This window comes from Hesperophylax consimilis, chromosome 20 (genome assembly GCF_061612785.1).
Source record: "Hesperophylax consimilis isolate HC1 chromosome 20, BYU_Hcon_1.0, whole genome shotgun sequence".
Lineage (NCBI taxonomy): Eukaryota > Metazoa > Arthropoda > Insecta > Trichoptera > Limnephilidae > Hesperophylax > Hesperophylax consimilis.
The window spans coordinates 27,442,508-27,465,158 of record NC_142855.1 but is presented as its reverse complement, the minus strand read 5'-3'; the positions used below and the strand labels follow the sequence as shown (position 1 = coordinate 27,465,158).

Genomic DNA, 22,651 nt, shown 5'->3' with positions numbered 1-22,651 from the left:
AAAAAAATACCCTTGAAAATTCAAGTCTCTATGTCTATGAAAGGCGATTTTCAGCCCACTGTGCGACGCATTGCCAGAACTTGGAGAACCAGTAAGTTCCGTGATCTTCACTACTAGCTGACCACAACATCACTGAGCACAGATTAACATCCGGGATGTGACCTAGCCGAAGTGATCAACATCCCATGTGATGCATACAACAATACTTACGGTTTACCTAACCTAACCTAACGTTACTCACGTATATAAAATATATATATATATATATATCCCGCTACATTTGTTGCGTCCGACCCCTAAAAACTCCATAGCATTGCAGCGTCCACCGACTTACAGCGTCCGATATACGGACGCTGCAATGTTTTGACCTCAAAATTGGCCAGAACGATGCTTACCCCATGTAGAATCGTATGGCAAAAATTTTTGTGGAAGCAAAAAATGTCTCAGAATGTCTGGAAACGAATATTGAACGTTTGACATTTTGCCGACAGGTTCGCTACACGATGTATATATCGAGCGGTGTATGTTTTTATTCATTTCTACGATCTTGCCGCGTCCACGAAGTAATATAATTTTCGATACATAACGACGATCATGCTGCGTCTACGCATTACAGCGTTAGTATTGCGTCCTCGAGACCGATTACGAGTAGATATTATTTTATATACATAACGACGGTCGTGCTGCGTCCACGCATTACGTCGATAGTACTGCGTCCCCGTAGCCGCTCATGAGAATATACTATTTTTAACTCATAATGACAATCATGATGCTTCCATGCATCACGTCGATAGTATTGCGTCCCAGTGAACGATCACGAGTAGATATTATTTTGAATATACAACGACGGTCATGCTGCATCCACGCATTACTTTGATAGTATTGCGTCCCCCTGGCCGATCACGTTGAAATATTATTATGAATACATAACGACGGTCTTGCTGCGTCTACGCATTACGTCGATAGTACTGCGTCCTTGTGGCCATTCGGAGTACATTGTTAAATATTATTTGAGCGTTTGGTTGAGTAAATCATCCGATTTGGCAACATTTGGTTAATTTACAACGATGCCGCTTGATACTCAGAACTAAGAATCGTCTTGCGTGGTTTTTAATGCATAACGACGATTTTGCTGCGTCCACGCATTACTTCGATAGTACTGCGTCCCCATGGCCATTCACGAGTACATTTTTATAAATTATTTGAGCGTTTGGTTGAGTAAATCATCAGATTTGGCAACGTTGGGTTAATTTACAACGATGCCGCTTGACACTAAGAACTAAGAAGCATCCTGCGTAGTTTTTAATGCATAACGACGATCGTGATGCGTTTACGCATTACGTTGGTAGTATTGCGTCCGTTGTTGTTTTTTTTTAAAGAAAAAGCGTTTTTTTTGGGAGCGAAACCCGGTCGGCACAAAGTATAAAAAATAAAAGTGGTGTTTACAAAGTTATTGTTTTATTTTAAATTAAATATTGTTGTCAATTAAACAAACAATTTATAAGTTCCCGAATATTATCTGAATATAAAATAAATCTTATAGAATAAAATAAAAACCTCAAGATATGAATTGAAATCTAGCAAGAATATCGTAACACAAATTGTGAGGATAATTATTAATATATTCATAGAATTATAAATATATATTTTATCACACCTTCATAAATGCAATGAAAACTTTAACTTAAATGAAATCAACAAAAAATCAAAATATAGAAGAATACGTATGTGAAACATACAGCGAATGCACTAAAATCTAGAACAACATAATAAATCTACTAACAATCTTGCACTTAAACATAGGGAGTATAATTTGAAACATGGACGAACTTCTGGTATACCTATGTATTTGACATTATGTCCACAACCAGATTTTTTAATACTATCCGAGGCACACTCGCATGCAATACATAAAAATATACCAAGTATTCCAAACTACAAACAATATGTCACAAATTATCACAAAAATAAAAGTAGTGGAATTGTAGTCTATGCTAAAGAAAAATTTACTGATATCAATGTTAACGAAATACCAATATGTAACGCAAACTGTTTGTCAATTAATGAATCTAAATAATTAGCCAATTAATATAATCGCATGTATCGAATACATAGCTCGTTATACCCTTATAATCCAGTAGGTACCCAAGCGATTCCTTCAGAAATTTGATCAGGGTGCTTAGGCTGTGAACATCTTGGAATAATTATCGATAATAACATCAAATGGAAAAGTCAAATAAACTCCACAGTAGACAGAATGAGAAAACTCATCTTTATGTTTTTTAGACTTAGAAATACTGTATCATTAAAAATACTTAAAGGTATTTATTTTGCACTTGCACATTCTACACTACTACAATATGAAATCGTGGTTTGCGGGGGGGGGGGGTGGGTATAAATCATACCTACGTCCACTTGTGACAATTCAAAAAATATTAATAAAAATCATATTTAAAAAAGCCATATAACTATCCAACAATAAATGTTTTCCAAGGTTTCCCGGTTCCACTTCTCACAAAAATTTATGACAAAAATACTCGTAGATTAAGAACTTCAATTACATAAAGATTTATTTGATAAAAATAATATTCCATAATTAATTTTAAGCTAAATAATTATTTATATTGGAGGACTAACCGTACCACTAGTTCGAACTACAACAGCAAAACATCATTATTTATTTAACGGTATAAAATTATTCAATAAATTACTCCTGGATATATTTGAGGAAAATTATGACAGTTACAAAAAAAAAACAATTTAAAATTCTCTAATACCTCCTAATAAATTTTCTTATTGTTTTAAATTATTTATTTATTTATTTTATTTCAGGGAAATCAACAGTATACAATGTGGTTCATTTATACACGTGTAATTTACCTAACTGAGAAACCAATTGCAGATTTCCGCAAAATTCTATTCTATTATGTATGTAAAAATTTAAAAACTTTACTTACAAGAACTAAAAAATATAAAATTTATCGAAGAAAGCAAACACTTAGTGGCTTGACATTATACAAAATGAAACAAATACTTTGTTTTAAACCACTTTATTTTTATTTATATTTCGTCGATCGGTTTGGATTGAACCCAAATATTGTATAAAATAAATATAAAGTGGTTTAAAACATAGTATTGTTTCATTTTGTAAAAAATATAACGTTATTCAAGAGGGAGATTATTATAACATGAGATTATTTTAACTGGAGATTATTATAACAGGAGATTATTAAAACAGAAGATTATTATAACGTAATACTACATAATATATGTCATTACATAATATAATTACATTTTATGCAGTTTGGTACACGTTTAATACATTTTTAATATAGTTTTTATATTTATTTTGGTTACATCGAAGATAGAATCAGAGAGAATGTTATTATACATATGTTGAACATATTCTTCTAAGACAAGCATTTTTATTTTACTAGATTACATGAGCGTGTGTGCCGTGTAGGTACTTTCAAATCAATTCTGCTTAATAAACTCCACATATTATGTTTCTGCTTATCATTCCTTGGTATTATTTATAACTAACCTGTTTTTATTACTTTTATTGTATTTTCTTGTAAGGCTATTAATAGTTTTTGTAATAATATTTGCAATATAAATATGTAAAAATATATTGTTGTCCTCTCCTAAGCACAAGCATCTTACTTATCAGAAAAGTGATTTAAATATTATTTAATATTATGTTGTAAATATTGTAACACTAATGATGTTAAGAAATAAAAATAAAAAATAAATATTTTTATTTTGAACTTAATGGTATTAATAAGTTTAACTCATTAATTAAAATATTGCAATTTGAGGTTGAACTAATTAAGTTAAATATAAAAACAGATATTATTATATTGAATACGTAACGACAGAAGTTCTGCGTCGATGGTATTGTATCCTCGTGACCAATCACGAGTAGATATTATTTTGTATACATAACGACGGCCGTGCTGCGTCCATGCATTTCGTCGATAGTATTGCGTCCCTATGGCCGTTGGCGAATTTGTACATTTTTATGTATTGTTTGAGTCCTTGGTGAAGCAAAACCCCAGATTTGGCAACATTCAGTTCATTTACAACGTTGCCACTTAGCACTCAGAACTAAAAAGCGCCTTGCGCGGGTGGACATTTTTGTAAGATGGTTTACAGTGGACGGTAAATTGATATCCCGACCTAAAAATGTCCGACCGCCCTCTGCAATGGAGCGAACTGGCGCGTTATGAAATGATACATTTTTACTAAGGATATCGTTGAAAAAAAAATTGTCGCACGCCTGCGCCCAGTAGGTACGTTTGTATACAAGGTGCAACAAGATATTCATTAAAACTTCTCACTATCAATAGACAGTTTGTTGTCAGGTCTGGTGTGTTTCTGGATGTCAAAAAAATAAAAAATAAATATATACAAATATATTTTTTATATACCGCACAAGAGTCTCAACCGCTCCCGTCTGGAACAGCGAGACTGTGGCATCCCCAATCTGAGTACTAGGGTGAAGGTATTGGGGAGGGGAAGAAGATGAGGAAGAGAAATGTAGAAAAGTACCTGGCTATTTATATCTGGTCACCAAACACGGCAAAAGCTTGGAAATAACGTTTCCATTCGGAATGGTGGTCACACACCAGGGCGATACTGAGAGTATATTTCACTCTGGAACGTGCTGCAAACACACTTTATATTATGTTTAATGTATTAATTGTGAAATAACACAAACAAATAAAAATTTATTTGCGCACGCCGGGTTTGACCGTCAGATTACGGGCTTCGGATTGCGAGTCGAGAGTCTTATCTCTCAACCACAGATGCTGTAATTAATTAATTAATTCACTATGAACGTGAAAACTTCACTAGAAAAGTAAGAAATATTTTGTGTTGTTTATTTATTTGTTAATTTATTTATTACACCAAATAGACGTTTTTATTCTAGTTTAATAGTTGAGTATCGCAGTTATTATAAATTCTTCAAAATTAAAACAATAGAGAAAACAAAATAGAATGAAAAAAAAACATGTTACAACAAAAGCGTATAATAAAATAAGATACATTGGTAAAAATGATAAGAAGTCTCACATAAGTAGATATTAAAAATAAAGAAAAGATTGCAAAAATTATAGATGTCTATTTGTCTCGATATATAAAAGAATTAAAATAAACAATATTTATATTGATTATTTTTAAGGTGAAATATATCTCCCATATCAGAATAAGTCATGTAATCCTAAGGGGTTTAATAATATAAGGGGCATAACAACGGCCTAAATTTACCTTTTGAAACTCTCAAAACAAATCCAAGAGTCTTAAGGGCCGTATATACGGAAGACGTAAAAATTAAATCGACCTTCAAAACGCCATGTAACAAACAAATAATATACACTCGGACGCAAGAATATATTATTCAGTATGGACGTGAAACCTTTATTAGAATAGTCAGCAATATACGGCAGACGTAACAATTAAATTAGAGTGAACGGACGTGAAACCTATATTAAAAGGAACCTTCAATATACAAAAAATATACACCCGGACGTGAGTATGTACGTGACGCTATAAATGTATGAGAGTGTAATAAACATCAAAACCTGCATTATTATGAATTTAAAAAAAATATGATATTAGCGATTATCGTGAGTAAAACATAGTGCAATATTCACAAAAACAATCTAAAAAAAAGAACTAGAAGTGCTGGACGCCCAAAGACGGATTTACGCACGGACGCAATAAATGTTGTGGGACCTATATATATATATATATATATATATATATATATATATATATATATACATATATATATATATATATATATATATATATGTATATATATATATATATATATATATATATAACTATAATATATAGTTATATTATAGTTATAGTTAATTAGCATATTTTCGCATTCATCTCTCCCCAAGATCAGAAGCCAATTATTTACCAGATTTCGGAGAATGTTAGCACTTTTTGATTTCCATGCATCGGGAATAAGATTAAGCAATTTAGGGCCTAAGTATGAGAATTGTCTTTGAGCTAAGGATGAAGAAGTGGTGGGAGGAACAACTGGGTTGCTCTTAGCATGTCTAGTATCGTGATAATGGAGTACGGAAGTGTATTGGTGACGCGTTTTTTGGGTATGTAATATGATTTTCCTCATGTATAATTGCCTTACATTTAGAACACGAAACTCTTCGAACAATGAATCACTGGGGTATCTGAACGGTTTTTTAGTATAACTTTAAGAAGTGATTTCTGAGCTTTTGCTAAGGGATCAAGTATTGTTTTAGTACAACCTCCCCAACCTAAAGATGTATTATCTAATAAGGAATTACACATGGCAAAGTAAATTCTTTTCATGTCTTTAATGAAGAGAATATTTCTAATAGCCCTGAAAAGATGTGTAAGTTTCCTGACTTTTGAGGAAGTTAAGTCTACCTATATGTTTATCCCACCTCAGAAATTTGTCTATGATAATTCCTAGATATTTAATACTGTCCACACATTCTAAGGTACTACATTTAGTACCTTAGATCGTGACCGCCCTCTTGACGAGGGCCAAGGCTCTTAACCCAGCAGCTCCTCCAGTTAACAAGTCCACCGGCGCCGTGCCCGATTCCCATTCCATAGCTGGTTCTGTTAATGATGACTCCAGACCGATCGGTCTGCGTTCCAGAACCAATAAACATAAATAATAATCTCTTCAAACTTAGCATAAATACCTTGTGGCATCATTATCGGTATTTTTAAAAGTAGGTTACTAAAAATAATAATAAAAAGTGATTTGTTTTTGATAATATAAATAATAATCTCTAAAACTACGTTATTAAAAACATATTTTGCTCGAATGGTGAATAGTTTGAATTATCAACAAGTACGTAGGTACATAGATAATATACTTAACTTACATTATCGCATTATAACTTATCCTACATATTATAACTTCATTATTAATCTGCCCACAAACCATAATAACAAACATCTTATGAATACCTATGTAGTACCCGCTCGCCATACAATTAAGTAATTATTATTATTCAATTCAGCCTGCTAAAATATTATACACATTTAGAAACGCCCGTATTATAATACTCGTGCAGGCAATTTATCGCAATACCGCGCATCTTACAGTTGTCGATACCTACTTACAATTAGGCTACTGGCAGCGTGTGTACTTTACGACATTTATTTACAATTTCGACGATATTGTGTGCCTTTATCTCATTGTATACCTATATCTCATGTACCTATGCTCAAAATGCAGTGATACTATTATAACTGTTTATTATTCATGTTTATCTTATGTTTTCCATGTATATCATGTTAATAATACTATAACATTGTATATCTCTCATGTACATATCTATCTACAATGCTACTAATAGATATTGTCTATATTTCAAGAATGCCTACTAACAATAATCCTGATACTATTGATACGGTCTCTACTTTATTTTATTAGTATATTTACAAGCTATAATCAAGCTGTTCATATTATTTCCTGTATTTATAAACATATTTTAAGATCATTCACACGATCTGCATTTTTCTTTTAATTTTAACTTACCGTTGTATATCATGTTAATAATACTATAACGTTGTATATCTTTCATGTACATATCTATCTATAATGCTACTAATAGACATTGTCTTTATTTCAAGAATGCCTACTAACAATAATCCTGATACCGTCGATACGGTCTCTACTTTATTTTATTCATATACTTACAAGCTATAAGCAAGCTGTTCATATTATTTCCTCTATTTATAACCATATTTTAAGATCATTCGCACGATCTGCATTTTTCTTTTAATTTTAACTTACCATTGAATAATGTTATTATTTTTATTTTCATTTTTATCTCTATTTTTATGTTTATTTTTATTTTTATTCTTATTCTTATTTTTATTTCCGATTTCGTTTATACCTAGTTATCTTATAAATTTTGCTAAAATAGTCTGTTCTGTTTTCAATATTAATTTTTGTATATTTACAATAAGGAATGTATATACTACCCAATATAGAAGATACACTCCTACACTCTCCTTACCCATCTTTATCTCGCTATCCCCCCTCCTCCTGTACTTGATGCTCACTTTTGTACATTATTCTATCAATTTAATATCGTACATGTCATTCATAATACACTACTCTTCAGTTATACTCATATATTATAACCAAATTGTACCCAACTATTACTCAACTAAATTAAAATGTTAAATATTATATACCAAAACTGTAGAGGACTACGTACTAAAACTGAGATTTTTCACAATAATATTCTTTTGAATGACGATTGCTTCATTTTCGGTATATCTGAGTCTTGGCTTATTGATTCTATTTTAGATCCGGAACTGGCACCAACTGAATTTTACAGTATTTTTAGACGGGATAGGACAAATAACTTTACAATTAATAGCATTAATACCCAATCAGATTCTCGTCGAGGCGGTGGAGTCATGATCATAACTCATAACAATCTTAACGCATACCCTCGCGAAGACTTGGTCTGTAATGCTGAATGCATTTGGGTAACTATTCCCCCGTCTAACTATACTTCAAAACGTACCATTCATGTTTCTTGTATATACTTACCACAGGGACATGGATATGAAAATGCTCTCAGTTCATTCCTTTGTTTGCTTGCTAACGTCAAAGATCAAAACCCAGATGATATTATTTTCGTAATTGGAGACTTTAATATGCCCACCATAACATGGAAACCACAAGATAATAATTCACACTTAACACCTGAAAATTTAAATTCAATTACTTCCTTACTTACTGACACAATCCATTACTCTGAACTGAACCAATACAATTCCATCAAAAATGCCAATAAACGTATACTAGATTTAGTTATCTGTAATGTGGAATGCCTTGTATCTCAAGCATACAACCCTCTTGTCAAAGAGGATTTACACCATCCATCGCTCAAAATCATACTACAATTAGACACACTTCCAACTATCAATGCTCCACCAAAAGAAATTTGTCGGTATGATAAAGCTGATTATGATTTAATAAACCAACACCTGTCTAAAACAGACTGGTCTTTTACTCACGATAATGCTGACGTTGACGAAGCAATTTATACTTTTTATGACATTTTAAATAACACCATTAACCAGTTTGTCCCCAAACGGTTCATCAAAAAGAAAAAATTTCCCAACTGGTACTCACCTCCCCTAATCAACATCATAAATGAGAAACAAAGACTACACAAAAAATGGAAATCAAATAATAATCCAGTTGATTACATAGAGTTCTCTATCAAACGAATACAACAAAAACACTTACAGAAACATTGTTACACCCAATATATAAATTCAGTTGAGTCTAGTATTCCAACTAACAATAAAAGTCTCTGGAATTACGCTAAGAACAAAAATAGGACAAATGGCATACCACAAATCATGAACCTAAAAGACGAGTCAGGCACCGGTGCTCATCAAGTAAGCCAACTGTTCTGTAAACACTTCCAATCTACTTACGTAAGCGATGAGGGCACGGATGATCCCAGTAATATAGATAATTCTACCTGCGTTAATAATAATAACCCGATCGGGAACGTACAAATAAGCAACTCATTGGTCAATAAATACTTGAATGAATTGGATGTTACAAAGGGTGCGGGTAGTGATGGTATCTCGCCATTTTTTATCTCAAAATGTGCCAAAAATCTTGCATTTCCTTTAACTAACTTATTTAACATGTCTTTAAAAAAAGGAATATTTCCTACAAAATTCAAAGAAGCCATTATAATCCCCATCCATAAAACTGGTTCAAAAAGTAACATTGCAAACTATCGCCCAATCTCAATACGCACAGTATTTAGTAAACTCTTTGAGCGTATTGTGTACGATCAAATTTATATAACTATTGTCCGCAGCATACAAAATCAACAACATGGTTTTTTACAAAAAAGGTCAGTAATAACAAACTTAGTCAACTTTACTGAATACTTAACAAGCAATATGGATAATGGACACCAAGTAGATGTTATCTACACAGATTATTCGAAAGCTTTCGATAAAGTTAACCACTCTATCCTCATTAAAAAATTACACCAATTAGGAATCCATGGCGACTTACTTAGATGGCTAACTTCATATCTGCAGAAAAGACTACAGTGCGTATCAGTTGAGGGAACTAAGTCTAGTTTCTTAACTGTGCCCTCTGGCGTACCGCAGGGTTCCCATCTGGGACCATTACTGTTTAATGTATATATATTTGATATTTATAAATGTTTTTTACATGCTAACTACCTTGCATATGCAGATGACAAAAAAATATACTTAGTAATCAAATCTATCAATGACTGCATAAAACTTCAAGAAGACCTAAATCGTCTTTTTGCATACTGTAAATTAAACAAATTAATCATAAACATTTCTAAGTGCAACAAATTATCTTTTACGCGCAACAAAAATAAAATTTATTTTAATTATAACTTTCATGATACACATATCAATGAAATAGAATCAATCCGTGACCTTGGGGTAGTACTGGATGTAAAACTAAATTTTATCAAACACATTAACGAAGTAATCAACAAAGCCAATAAAATGTTGGGATTTATAATTCGTATATCTAAACCTTTTCGCAATATTAAAAAAAAGTATTCCCTTTACACCACGTATATCCGCCCCCACTTAGAATACTGCACACTAATTTGGGCACCGTTCTACCAATGCCATATTGACAGAATCGAAAGTGTGCAAAACAAATTTTTTAAACACATAAATTATAAATTTAATTTACTCTTTGCAAATAACACCGAATCCTTAAAATTTCACAACTTTACTCCACTTCAAACACGTAGATTAATATCTGATCAAATATTTTTATACAAAATTCTGAATAACGGCCTGGACTCTCCTGAACTCGTAAATTATTTAAGAATTCACATACCTACAAGGCCAACCAGACAAAACCATTTTTTTCATTTGCCCGCGTGCAGAACCAACCTTAGAAAAAATTCTCCAATCCCCCGTATATGCGCGCAATATAACACGCAATTTAATAATATCGATATTCTTAATAATACTCTTGTGAAATACCGAAACGAAGTCAAGCGCACGACCACAAATATTAATTAAATCAATGTACAGTTATAGAAAAGGTACAACATGAGCGTCTCCTGTCCCCATCCCATCTCCCTCTGCCTCTTGCCCTTTCCTATTCCTTCTTCCTTCTAATATATTTAAATGATTTTTATTTTTTTTATTTTTTTTGTTAATTTCATTTTCATTTTCAGTTAATGGTTATAACCAATTACAATCTTGTATTATATCACATTAACCAACATTAGCATAAGAAACTATTTTGGCTTACCTCATATGTAACCTCTTGTATAACTAATCCTGTAAAAAAATGCTGTTTGTTTCTTACAATAAATAAATAAATAAATTTACATACATTTATGGCATTGCAATGGTGTACAAAAATGCTATGCATCTCTTTAGGTTGACCCGCTTGAGTTGCACTGAAGCAGATGAATTTAGTTTTATCCGAGTTTAGAGTGAGGAGATTGCTGTCTAGCCACTATTTAACTTTGTTATTGCCAATTTCTGCTTTACTGTAAGTTTTTACCAGGTTTTTCCTTCAAATAATAATACTGTATCATCTGCAAAGGTAATAATATGGTCTGCAAAGGAACTATTACAAAACTCATTTATATAAACATTAAACAAAAGTGGTCCTAGCGTACTTCCTTGAGGTACACCGAATTTTATATTTGCTGGATCGCTTAGAGTACCGTTAATTTCCACTCTTTGGCTCCTATTTTCTAGGTAGCTGACCAACCATTTTAAAAGTTGCCCCTGGATACCGATTCTCTGTAGTTTACTCAGCAGAATTTTGTGTGAAATAGTGTCAAATGCTTTGGCTAGATCCAAGAAGAGTGCAATGCATTTAATACCTTTGTCTAGATCTAGATTATTAGAGATGATTTTTGTCAAATTAGCAATGGCATTTTCAGTGCTTAAACCATTGCGAAAGCCATATTGTCTGCTAGAAAGGATGTTGTTATTTTCAAGATAATGACTGAGACGGATCTTCACAATTTTTTCAAAAATTTTAGATACAGAATTTAGCAAGGAAACAGGTCGGTAATTTTGTATTAGTGATTTGTCCCCATTTTTGTGTAGTAATATAACTATTGAGTGTTTCAAATGATTAGGGAATTTACCCGCTTTAGAGCTTAGATTATAAATGAATGCAATGGGTATGGCTATGTATGATTTAATGATTTTTATCAGATTTGATTAAATCTTATCTGGACCACACGATTTTGAAGATTTGAAGTCGTCAATTATCTTCATGACTTCATTTGGTGATGTTTGGATTAATTCTATTTTGTGACTGAGATTAGGGATAGATAAATTGGCTAGATCGGTTTCTGTTGTCATACGTTTATCGAGAATTTTTTTCGCAATTTTATCCCACAGATGTGAAATAATTATTGGCATAATTTGCCATGTTTTTTGGGACTTGAGAGTTTGAGCTGTTGATGTATAGAGATTTAATTTCTGAAGATTTGTTAATTTTAGATTTGGTTTTTTGACGAAACGATTCCCAAAAATGTTTTGGAGAACAGTTGTTTTCGTAAATGAGTTTTAAAAAAAAGTTTCTTTCGCTGATTTTACTAAATTCTTACACAAATTCCTATACTTTTTATAATAAACTTGTAATAACAAATTCTCTGGGTACGTTTTCGCCTTTTCATGCAGTTGGTTTCTTTTGTGGATCGATTTGACTAGTCCCGGGGAGATCCATGGCGTTAGTTTTATTAGTTTATTCGATATGGGTTTAATGCTTGTGTGTTTTGAAATATACTCATTTAGTTTGTTAACAAATTCATTCATTGCTGCATCAGTGTCTGCTTGGTCAAGAACTTTTTGCCATTTTTCTAAACTCAATTCGTCAAGTAGATAATTGAAGTTTGTTTGAGAAACGAATTTAATTTTTGTATAGGTATGGGGCTTTTCTTTGAGGCAAATCGCTGTAGTGTAATGATCTGAAATGGTAGTGTGCATAACAAAAGAGTCGATAAAATTAATTTTTTTCACATTGAGATGATCTATACAGGATTTACTCAGGTCCTGTTCACGAGTAATGCTGTTAATTGTCTGAGTGAAACCATTTTCCGCAAGCAGACAAAGATAATCGTTTGTTTGACGATGGTAATCCGGGATGGTATTAATGTTAATATCTCCTTATAATGATTTGTCTTTCTAGTTTTTTTGAATTATTTATGATTGATTGTAATGAATTCAGGAAGGGGTCGATATTTTGGAAAGAGGGTGACCTGTAGATAGCAAATTTACACATATGATTTTTCAATATTATTTTCATCCAGTTCGATTGCGATAATGAAATTTCTTCTACTTGAGCTTGTAGACCGTCTTTAATATATATCACAATCCCGCTTGATTTGTTGAGTTTGAATTTGGTGTGATGTTCTGAGTAATTGGGGATTGACGTGGATGTGTAATCTTTGTTTATCCAACATTCAGTTTATATGATAACATCAAAAGAGGAATTAAATTGATCAAGAAAAATTGTAAAATCATCAAGATTCGATATACTTCTGATATTCTGATGTATGATTTTCAAGCTATATGAGCTCCAGTTATAGTTGTTTAATTTATTCATATCTAGAACAACGTTCATGTTACAGCTAATATCGGAATCATTGTAATTATTTACATGCAGCTGAATCATAGTTATAATTTAATTAATATAATATTTAAATATATGAGTTAGTGAGTTCTGAATGATGTGTAGGATTTTTGTGATGTTTGTGTCAATGATTGTTGTATAAAAACACGTGTTATTGTTCGTTCTGTAAGTTATTTGTAAGTTGAGAATCTTAAAGGCTAAACATATACTAAAAACAATAAAATTGCCTTTATCATGGTAAGTACTTATGATGGAGAGAGGTTGATGCTGAAAATAAGTTACAATGAAAAAATGAAAAAATAAAAATATATATGAGAACAATTACATAATGAATATATAGGGTATGATTTTGATCTTGTGTGGGTATTTGGAGTGAGGTTTTGTTTCTAATCTATGAATAATTAATATAAGTATACTGTTACCCATTGACAAATGCCTTATGATAAAGACAGTTGCTACTGGTGTTCAATTTTGCAGGCTACCGACATATGTAGTCTAGAAATTTGAAGTTACTACGTTTTACCAAAATGGTGTGAGTCCTTGCTTAGAAAATATTGTCAATTTGGTCGGTATAGCAGGTTTCATTTTTACTGCTAGACATCACGATGACAAGTGGTTTATTTACATGTGGTGGTTTTTGAAGTCTTTAAAAAGGCTCGCATTACGTGTTTTTTCGTTCCTTTCTCAACAATAACTCGATAATAAACAAGCTCATAAGTCAGAGCGATCGTAGCAGTGTTATTCGCACAGTTCTTTATAAATATTATACCTGTTTCAATAGTTTGAAATAAATGTAAAGTTGTGTCAAGAAAACCAGTTTTTATTCAAAAAGGATCACCCCCAATTTTTATCATTTGGTCCTTCGAGCCGGATTACGATCAGGAGATTGTATGTAAAAAAACAAAGAACCAGCAGCCAAAAGGATACAAAATTGATTGAAACTGGAAATCATTAAGGAAAGTGGACCACATCGCAAATCTGAGATAAGTATTCAGTGCTTTCCTTCCTATCATCCATTTTATGTTTATTCAGGTCTCATGTAATTTAAACGAGATTAATCTTAAATAGAGTCAATATTATAAATAAAATCACTACCCACTTGAAAATAAGAATATAATATTATTGAATAGTGTTCTCAAATAGTATTGTCAAGGTTGTCGTGGTATTCTTTCAAACGGGTGTTTGCTAAAATAAAATAATTGTCAACCGATATTAACAAAATATAATTAAAAATGGAAAATATGAAGTCATTAATAAACAAACGCGGCGTAATCAAAGGAAAACTAACCCGATTCGCGGATTCCTTAAATGCATTGTCGGTAAATGAAATTAAATTAAGATATGAGCGGGTGAAATCATTGTTAGATGAATTCGAAGCAGTTCAACAGAAAATTGAAATGTTACCGGATTCAGACGAAATTGAAAATTATAGTCAACGAGAAGATTTCGAAAACCAATATTTCTCAGTTTTGGCAACGGCCAAAGGTGCGATCGAATCCGTCGATCAAAGTAAGGTGGAAATTAAACTACCCAACCTCCAATTACGGGAATTTCATGGCGATCAGAAAAATTGGGTTAATTTCGTCGAAACCTTCAAGACTTTAGTCCATAACAATAGTACTTTAAGCAACGTACAAAAATTCTTTTATTTGCAATCAACTTTAAAGGGAAACGCATTAAAGATAATTGCTAATCTAGAAATTTCTGAATTAAATTACATTTCCGCTTGGGAATTATTAAATGAACGTTATGCAAATTTAAGAACTACCGTTCATAAACACATCCAAGCTCTATTTTCATTAAAAGACATGAAACAAGAAGAGCCTGTAGCATTGAGGTATCTAATTGATGAAACAAACGTTAGTTTAAAGGCATTACAAAATATCGGGGTCAAGGTAGATCAATGGGATCCATTGGTTATTTATATAATATCAAATAAATTAGACGCAGCTACCCGAAAAAATTGGGAACAATATACATTACAAGACGAATTACCTACGTTAAAGGAATTCTTAAAATGTTTATCTGCTAGAGCCCAAGTATTGGAACTGATGAACGCTTCTGAGAAAAAATTTTCTAGCTTACATAAAACACAACTAGGCAACAATAATTGCAAAAAAGATTCATCAGTATTTTTAGCGGTAAAGGCTAACAACTGCATTTATTGTAACGAGAAAGGTCACCATATTTATTATTGTAAAAAATTTCTGAAATTAAAATTACATGAGAGGATTGATGCTACGAAATCAATCCAAGCTTGTTTTAAATGTTTAAAGGTGGGTCACCAGGCACAGAGTTGCAAGGCAACCTTTTCTTGCAGGCGTTGTGGCAAAGATAATCACAACACCTTGCTACACAATGAGGTACCTCTGCGGGAGGCCTCCAATATGGATGCTGATAACGAGGTTTCAGTATCGAATTTTTCTGCATCGGATAAAGCAGAAAAAATAATATTATTGTCAACTGCCAACATAGGAGTTGTGGGTAGTAACAATAAAATTTTTAAAGCCCGCATTCTGATTGATTCAGGGGCCCAGTCAAATTTTATGAGAGCAGAATTTGCTAATAAATTAAATTTACCATGTGAATTGATAAACAAACCCGTTTCTGGGATCCATAATAACATCACTCACATAAAAAAGAGAATTTCAGTGGAGATGAATTCGCTTCATACTGATTATAAAAGTGAAATATCATGTCTGATTTTACAGGAGATTACAACAAATTTACCACAAGTGACAATGGCGAAAAAAGACTTCAAGTTACCACGAGGATTGGAGCTAGCTGACCCGAACTTCAATATAGCTGCACCCATCGACATCCTGTTGGGCGCGGAGAGCTTTTGGGAAATCCTAACCAACGATAGATTGAAACTCGAATCGGGACCAACACTTCAACGTACGCAACTGGGATGGATCATATCAGGACCAATCCACATGTACCCAAAGCAAAGGCCTGTATCAGATTGTTGTAATTTATCTATAAATAAAATAAGTCATCAAATAGAAAAATTTTGGAAATTGGAGGAGATTAATCCCACTAAGATTCTAAATCATGAAGAAAAGGCTTGTGAAGCCAGTTTTGCTAGTACTCATACTAGACAAGACGACGGTAGATACGTAGTAAGTTTACCGCGTCGAGCATGCATTGATCAGCTGGGAAGTTCATTGCTCACTGCTGAAAAAAGATTTAAAAATTTAGAAAGAAAATTTGTGTCAAATCCCGAATTGAAGACACAATATATACAATTCATGCGTGAATATGAGGAATTAGGTCATATGGAGGTGTGTGACCAGTCAAAGGGGGATCGTGAATCCTATTTTTTACCTCATCACGCTGTAATAAAAGAATCAAGCACTACTACTAAAGTGAGGGTCGTTTTTGACGGCTCCGCCAAAACTTCAAATGGAATTTCTCTCAATGACGCCTTGATGACAGGACCTGTTATACAAAAGGACTTATACACCCAACTATTGCATTTCAGGAAACATCAAGTAGTACTGACGGCTGACATCGAGAAGATGTACCGCCAGATTAACGTGTGTGAAGCGGACCGTGACCTGCAGAAGATAGTGTGGCGCGAGTCGCCGCAGGAGGTGCTCAAGCATTACCGTCTGAAGACAGTCACATATGGTCTGGGGCCTTCCTCTTTCTTAGCCACTAGAAGTCTACGGCAAATTGGTATGGATAACAATATAAATTTTCCTAGAGCTAGTCAGGTCATAGAAAATGACTTCTATATGGATGACTTGTTAACCGGAGGAGATGACATGGAATCCTGTAGAGAGTTAAAAGAGCAAAATCAACCTCTTTTTGTCTGCGGGGATGACCTTGAGGAAATGGAGGTCCAATGTCTTGGAGTTGTCAGCCGAGTCGGGCCAAGCTAAGATTGCCGAATCAGGCAATTCTGAAAAAAATATTACTGACAATCCAAAGACTGAGAAAATATTAGGATTAATATGGAATAATGAATCTGATTATTTTTCTTATGTAATAATGAAACCATCAAGTCGAACCGAGAGTAAAAGACAGATATAATCTTGCATCGCATCAACCTTCGATCCATTAGGTCTTCTAGGACCGATTATAGTTGTAGCCAAATTGATAATGCAGAAGTTATGGCAGTCTAAAGCAGCGTGGGATGATCCATTGCCTAATGAAATATTAGCACCCTGGAGGTCCTACCTTCAAGAATTAATTCAACTAAATGTGTTGAAAATACCAAGAAAAATTATTTGCAGGCAATCTACATATCTACAACTACACGGTTTTTGCGACTCATCTGAGAAAGCTTACGGAGCCTGCGTTTACATGGTGTCAGTGGACCATGTCGGTAAGCGGCATTCACATTTAATAACGTCCAAATCAAGAGTGGCGCCATCGAAGTGTATTTCCCTGCCCAAGTTGGAGCTTTGTAGTGCTGTGCTACTGGCGAAATTAATTAAAAATGTAAAACAAGCGCTAAATATAGTGGAGATCGACACACATTATTGGTGTGACTCCATGATAACGTTGTGCTGGCTGAAAGGTCAACCTACGAGATGGGCTACTTTCGTTGCAAACCGAGTAGCTGAAATACAAGAATTTAGTGATCCAGATCTATGGAGACATGTATCATCAGCCGACAATGCAGCAGATATACTTTCAAGAGGAACCACTACAGATAAATTGATAAATTCTCCAATATGGTGGAATGGACCAAGTTGGTTGACCGAGGGAGTCAACGCTTGGCCTATATCAAATATTTCGTGTTCAAACCCTCCGGAACTCAAAGGCAAAAATATTATATTATCCACAGATATTCAAGAATGGGAGATATTTGAAAAATTCTCATCATTTATTAAATTGAAAAGAGTTACTGCGTATGTATTGCGATTTGTCAATAACTGCAGAAGTGTTAAGGGTAAAATTTCAGACAATTTAAGTGTGGCTGAATTGGAATCAGGCTTGAAATGTCTATTGAGATCAGCTCAAATACACGCCTTTCAAAGGGAATTGAAAGAATTAAAAAACCATGGCATCGTCAACAAGAAAAGTAATTTAAAATCTCTTAATCCCTTCTTACACGATGGTCTAATATATGTAGGCGGTAGGTTGAATTTGGCTACACATTTATCTTACCAACAAAAACACCCAATTATCTTGCCGGCTAAACATAAGCTAACTGAATTGATAATACGTCACTACCATTATGTAAACCTACACGCAGGACCTCAAGCTTTGTTAGCTGAAATACGATTAAAATTTTGGCCCATCTTTGGTAAAAATACTATTAAAAAGATATTACATAAATGTATTGTATGTTTTAGATGTCGTCCTCGAACCGGTCATCAAATCATGGGAAATTTGCCACCCGAAAGAATTACGCCGAGTCGTCCTTTCGCTATCACCGGAATAGATTACGCCGGACCAATTCTAATTAAAAGTGGGACGCTGAGGAAGGCTTCCCTCGTAAAATCGTATTTATGTATCTTTATTTGCTTCTCAACCAAGGCTGTTCACTTGGAATTAGTTTCGGATTTATCTAGCAATGCTTTTTTGAACAGTTTAAAAAGGTTTATATCCCGCAGGGGACAACCTGAAAAGATCTTTTCCGACAATGCTTGTAATTTTAAAGGAGCTAGCAGCAGGCTCAAAGAGCTGTACACCAGCTTGAGGGAAAACAACGACAATATTCAAAATTATTTAGTGAACAGAGGTATTGAGTGGAAGTTCATAACCCCTCGAGCCCCTAATCAGGGAGGGTTGTGGGAAGCAGCAGTAAAATCAGCAAAGTTCCATTTGTATAGAATCACTAGCAATTCTTCATTAACATTTGAACTCTTGTATACCTTAATTTGTCAGATTGAGGCCTGTTTGAACTCCCGTCCATTAACTTCCTTATCCGACGACATCCATGATTACCAACCTCTTACCCCAAACCATTTCCTTATAGGCACTGAATCCTGTATCATTCCTGAGAGAGACGTCCGGGCGATACCGGACAACAGACTAACTCAATATCAGAGGATCAGTTCGCTAATCCAATCTTTTTGGTCTAGATGGAAGCAAGATTACCTGATGGAACTACAAAAGAGGACTAAATGGCAGACCAGCACTCAACGGGCACTGCAAAAAGACGATCTGGTGATTTTAAAGGAAGATCATTTACCTCCACCTTTATGGAAAATGGCCCGAATTCTGCATACACACCCTGGAGCGGATGGAGTAATACGAGTTGTTACCCTAAAAACACCTCAAGGAGTCTTTGTGAGGCCCATCACAAAGATATGTCTGATGCCCCTGGATTCAGACACTAAACCTGTAATTGACGTCCCGGACCTTACCAAGGATTGATTATGTACATTACACTATGATGCTTATCTTCTCGACTCCACCTTGGATGGATCAAGCAGAAGACCTGAGAAGAAAGAAGAAAAAAAAAGGAACAATAATTGTGTTGTGTTCAGTGTGAACTATATTATTTGTGTTATTGAACTATTTAAATATGTAAAAATTAGTATGCAGACGTGTGTAATTTAGTCATTTTTGAATTTTTTTTTGGTTATTTAATAGGATTAATAATTTTCTAGTTATTTTTAGTTAATTAATAGAGTAATTCAACAGCATTTATACAGTTAAATTTATAAGTTTACCAGTAGGGCATAAAAAAAGGGGGTTTTATTTTGTTAATTTCTGCTATTTTGAATTATTTTGTTAGTATTTTTGTGGTATATTTAGATTAAGAATTTTTTAGTTTATTCTGTTTGTTTTATAGTTTATTTTTAAATAGATTATCATTCAAAAATTTAGTGCAATTTTTGAATCCCGCCCCCTGGCAATATGTTCAATTTTGCAGGCTACCGACATCTGTAGTCTAGAAATTTGAAGTTACTACGTTTAACCAAAATGGTGTGAGTCCTTGCTTAGAAAATATTGTCAATTTGGTCGGTATAGCAGGTTTCATTTTTACTGCTAGACATCACGATGACAAGTGGTTTATTTACATGTGGTGGTTTTTGAAGTCTTTAAAAAGGCTCGCATTACGTGTTTTTTCGTTCCTTTCTCAACAATAACTCGATAATAAACAAGCTCATAAGTCAGAGCGATCGTAGCAGTGTTATTCGCACAGTTCTTTATAAATATTATACCTGTTTCAATAGTTTGAAATAAATGTAAAGTTGTGTCAAGAAAACCAGTTTTTATTCAAAAAGGATCACCCCCAATTTTTATCAACTGGATTAGATAAGATAACAACAGATTGCATTAAAATAATAAAAAATGAAATATTAAAACCTATAACACACCTAATCAACCTTAGCATAACACATGCCTGCTTTCCTAATACTCTTAAAAAAGGACTGGTAATCCCTATGTATAAATCCGGAGATAAAATGGAAATAACTAACTATAGACCAATTACTTTGTTAAACTCTCTATCAAAGATTTTCGAAAGACTATTAAAAAAACAAATAATAAAATACCTGGAAGAAAACAAATTAATCTCGGACAAACAAAATGGATTTAGAGAAAAAAGAAGCACAAAAGAAGCTTTAGCAAGTACAATAGATTATATACATAGCAACTTAGATCAAGGGTTTAAATGCAAAGCGATATATTTAGATTTGGCTAAAGCCTTTGATTCAATATGCCACAAAACACTTTTTAAAAAATTAGAAAATATGGGTATCAAAGACAAAGAACTACAACTATTAATAAGCTACATGAGCGAAAGAACACAACAAGTCAAAATTAATAACTATACTAGCAAACCACTGCCGATTACACACGGAGTTCCACAAGGAAGCATACTAGGGCCCGTTCTTTTCATAATTTACATAAATGAACTTTGCAGCATGGAAATAGATGGAGAAATAATTAGTTACGCAGACGACACAGTTTTATTATTTAAATCTAGGGATTGGAATAAGGTTTATAACATAGCGAATCTAGGAATCACGCAAGTGAAAAAATGGTTGGACTCAAATACACTCACACTAAACATATCGAAAACAAAATTCACAACGTACAGCATAACTAACACAGGACAGCCAAAAAACAATACAAACACCATAAAAATACACGAATGCATAAACACCAACATCTGCGATTGCCCCCCTCTAGAAAAAACAGAACAAATAAAGTATCTAGGAATCCTAATTGACCATAATCTTAGATGGACACATCACATCAAACAAATCACAAATAGACTCCTCAGAACAATACACATTTTCCTAAACACAAGAAACATATATAAAAAAAAAACAATTGAAAACAATATATTATGCACTATGCCAATCAATAATAGAATATGGAATAATTGCTTGGGGAGGAGCAACAAACGCAGCTATCGCTCAAATAGAAATCGCACAGAAAACGATATTAAAGGTAATACTCAAAAAACATAAACTAACCGACACAGACCAAATATTTAAAAGCTGTTACGTACTTGTTATACGCCAATTATATGTTAAAACACTACTAAACTACATTTTCGACCAAAAAAACAAACCCCAACAAACACAAAATATCACTAATAGACCGGTCAGACAAGCGTACAAAGAAAACATAAAAACTCCGACGGTAAACACTACCTTTGGACAAAGACACCATAAATACCACGCTATTAAAGCATTCAACAGTCTTCCACTTGAAACAAAAATTGAGGAAAATAAAAATAAATTCAAACACAAAATAAAAAAATGGATTTAAGAACAAAAAGACAATATTACCAAAATACTATAACATAAAAGAATAAAACATATACACGCAACACAAAAAAAATATATAAAACACGCAACACGCACAAACACATATATCATTATAAATGCCGATTTACATTCTTTTTGATATTTTTCTTTTAGTGTTATAATTATATTTTAATATTTAATCTTTATTTTTTATTTTAAATTTATCTTTATTTTAATGTTGTTTTTCTTTTATTTTCTTTTAAATGTATAAATTCTTAAATTATAAAATGGGGGCCTCAGCACG

General features: G+C 33.2%; 1 protein-coding gene across 1 annotated transcript; it reads left to right on the top strand.

The window, feature by feature from the left end:
- Positions 1-15,141: 15,141 nt before the first annotated feature.
- Positions 15,142-20,369, top strand: LOC149414474 (uncharacterized). The gene is made up of 2 exons (XM_089643643.1): positions 15,142-17,359; positions 19,720-20,369. The coding sequence occupies exons 1-2, from the start codon at positions 15,487-15,489 to the stop codon at positions 19,737-19,739; spliced, it is 1,893 nt and encodes a 630-aa protein (XP_089499769.1). The 5' UTR covers positions 15,142-15,486; the 3' UTR covers positions 19,740-20,369.
- The last annotated feature ends 2,282 nt before the right edge of the window (positions 20,370-22,651 follow it).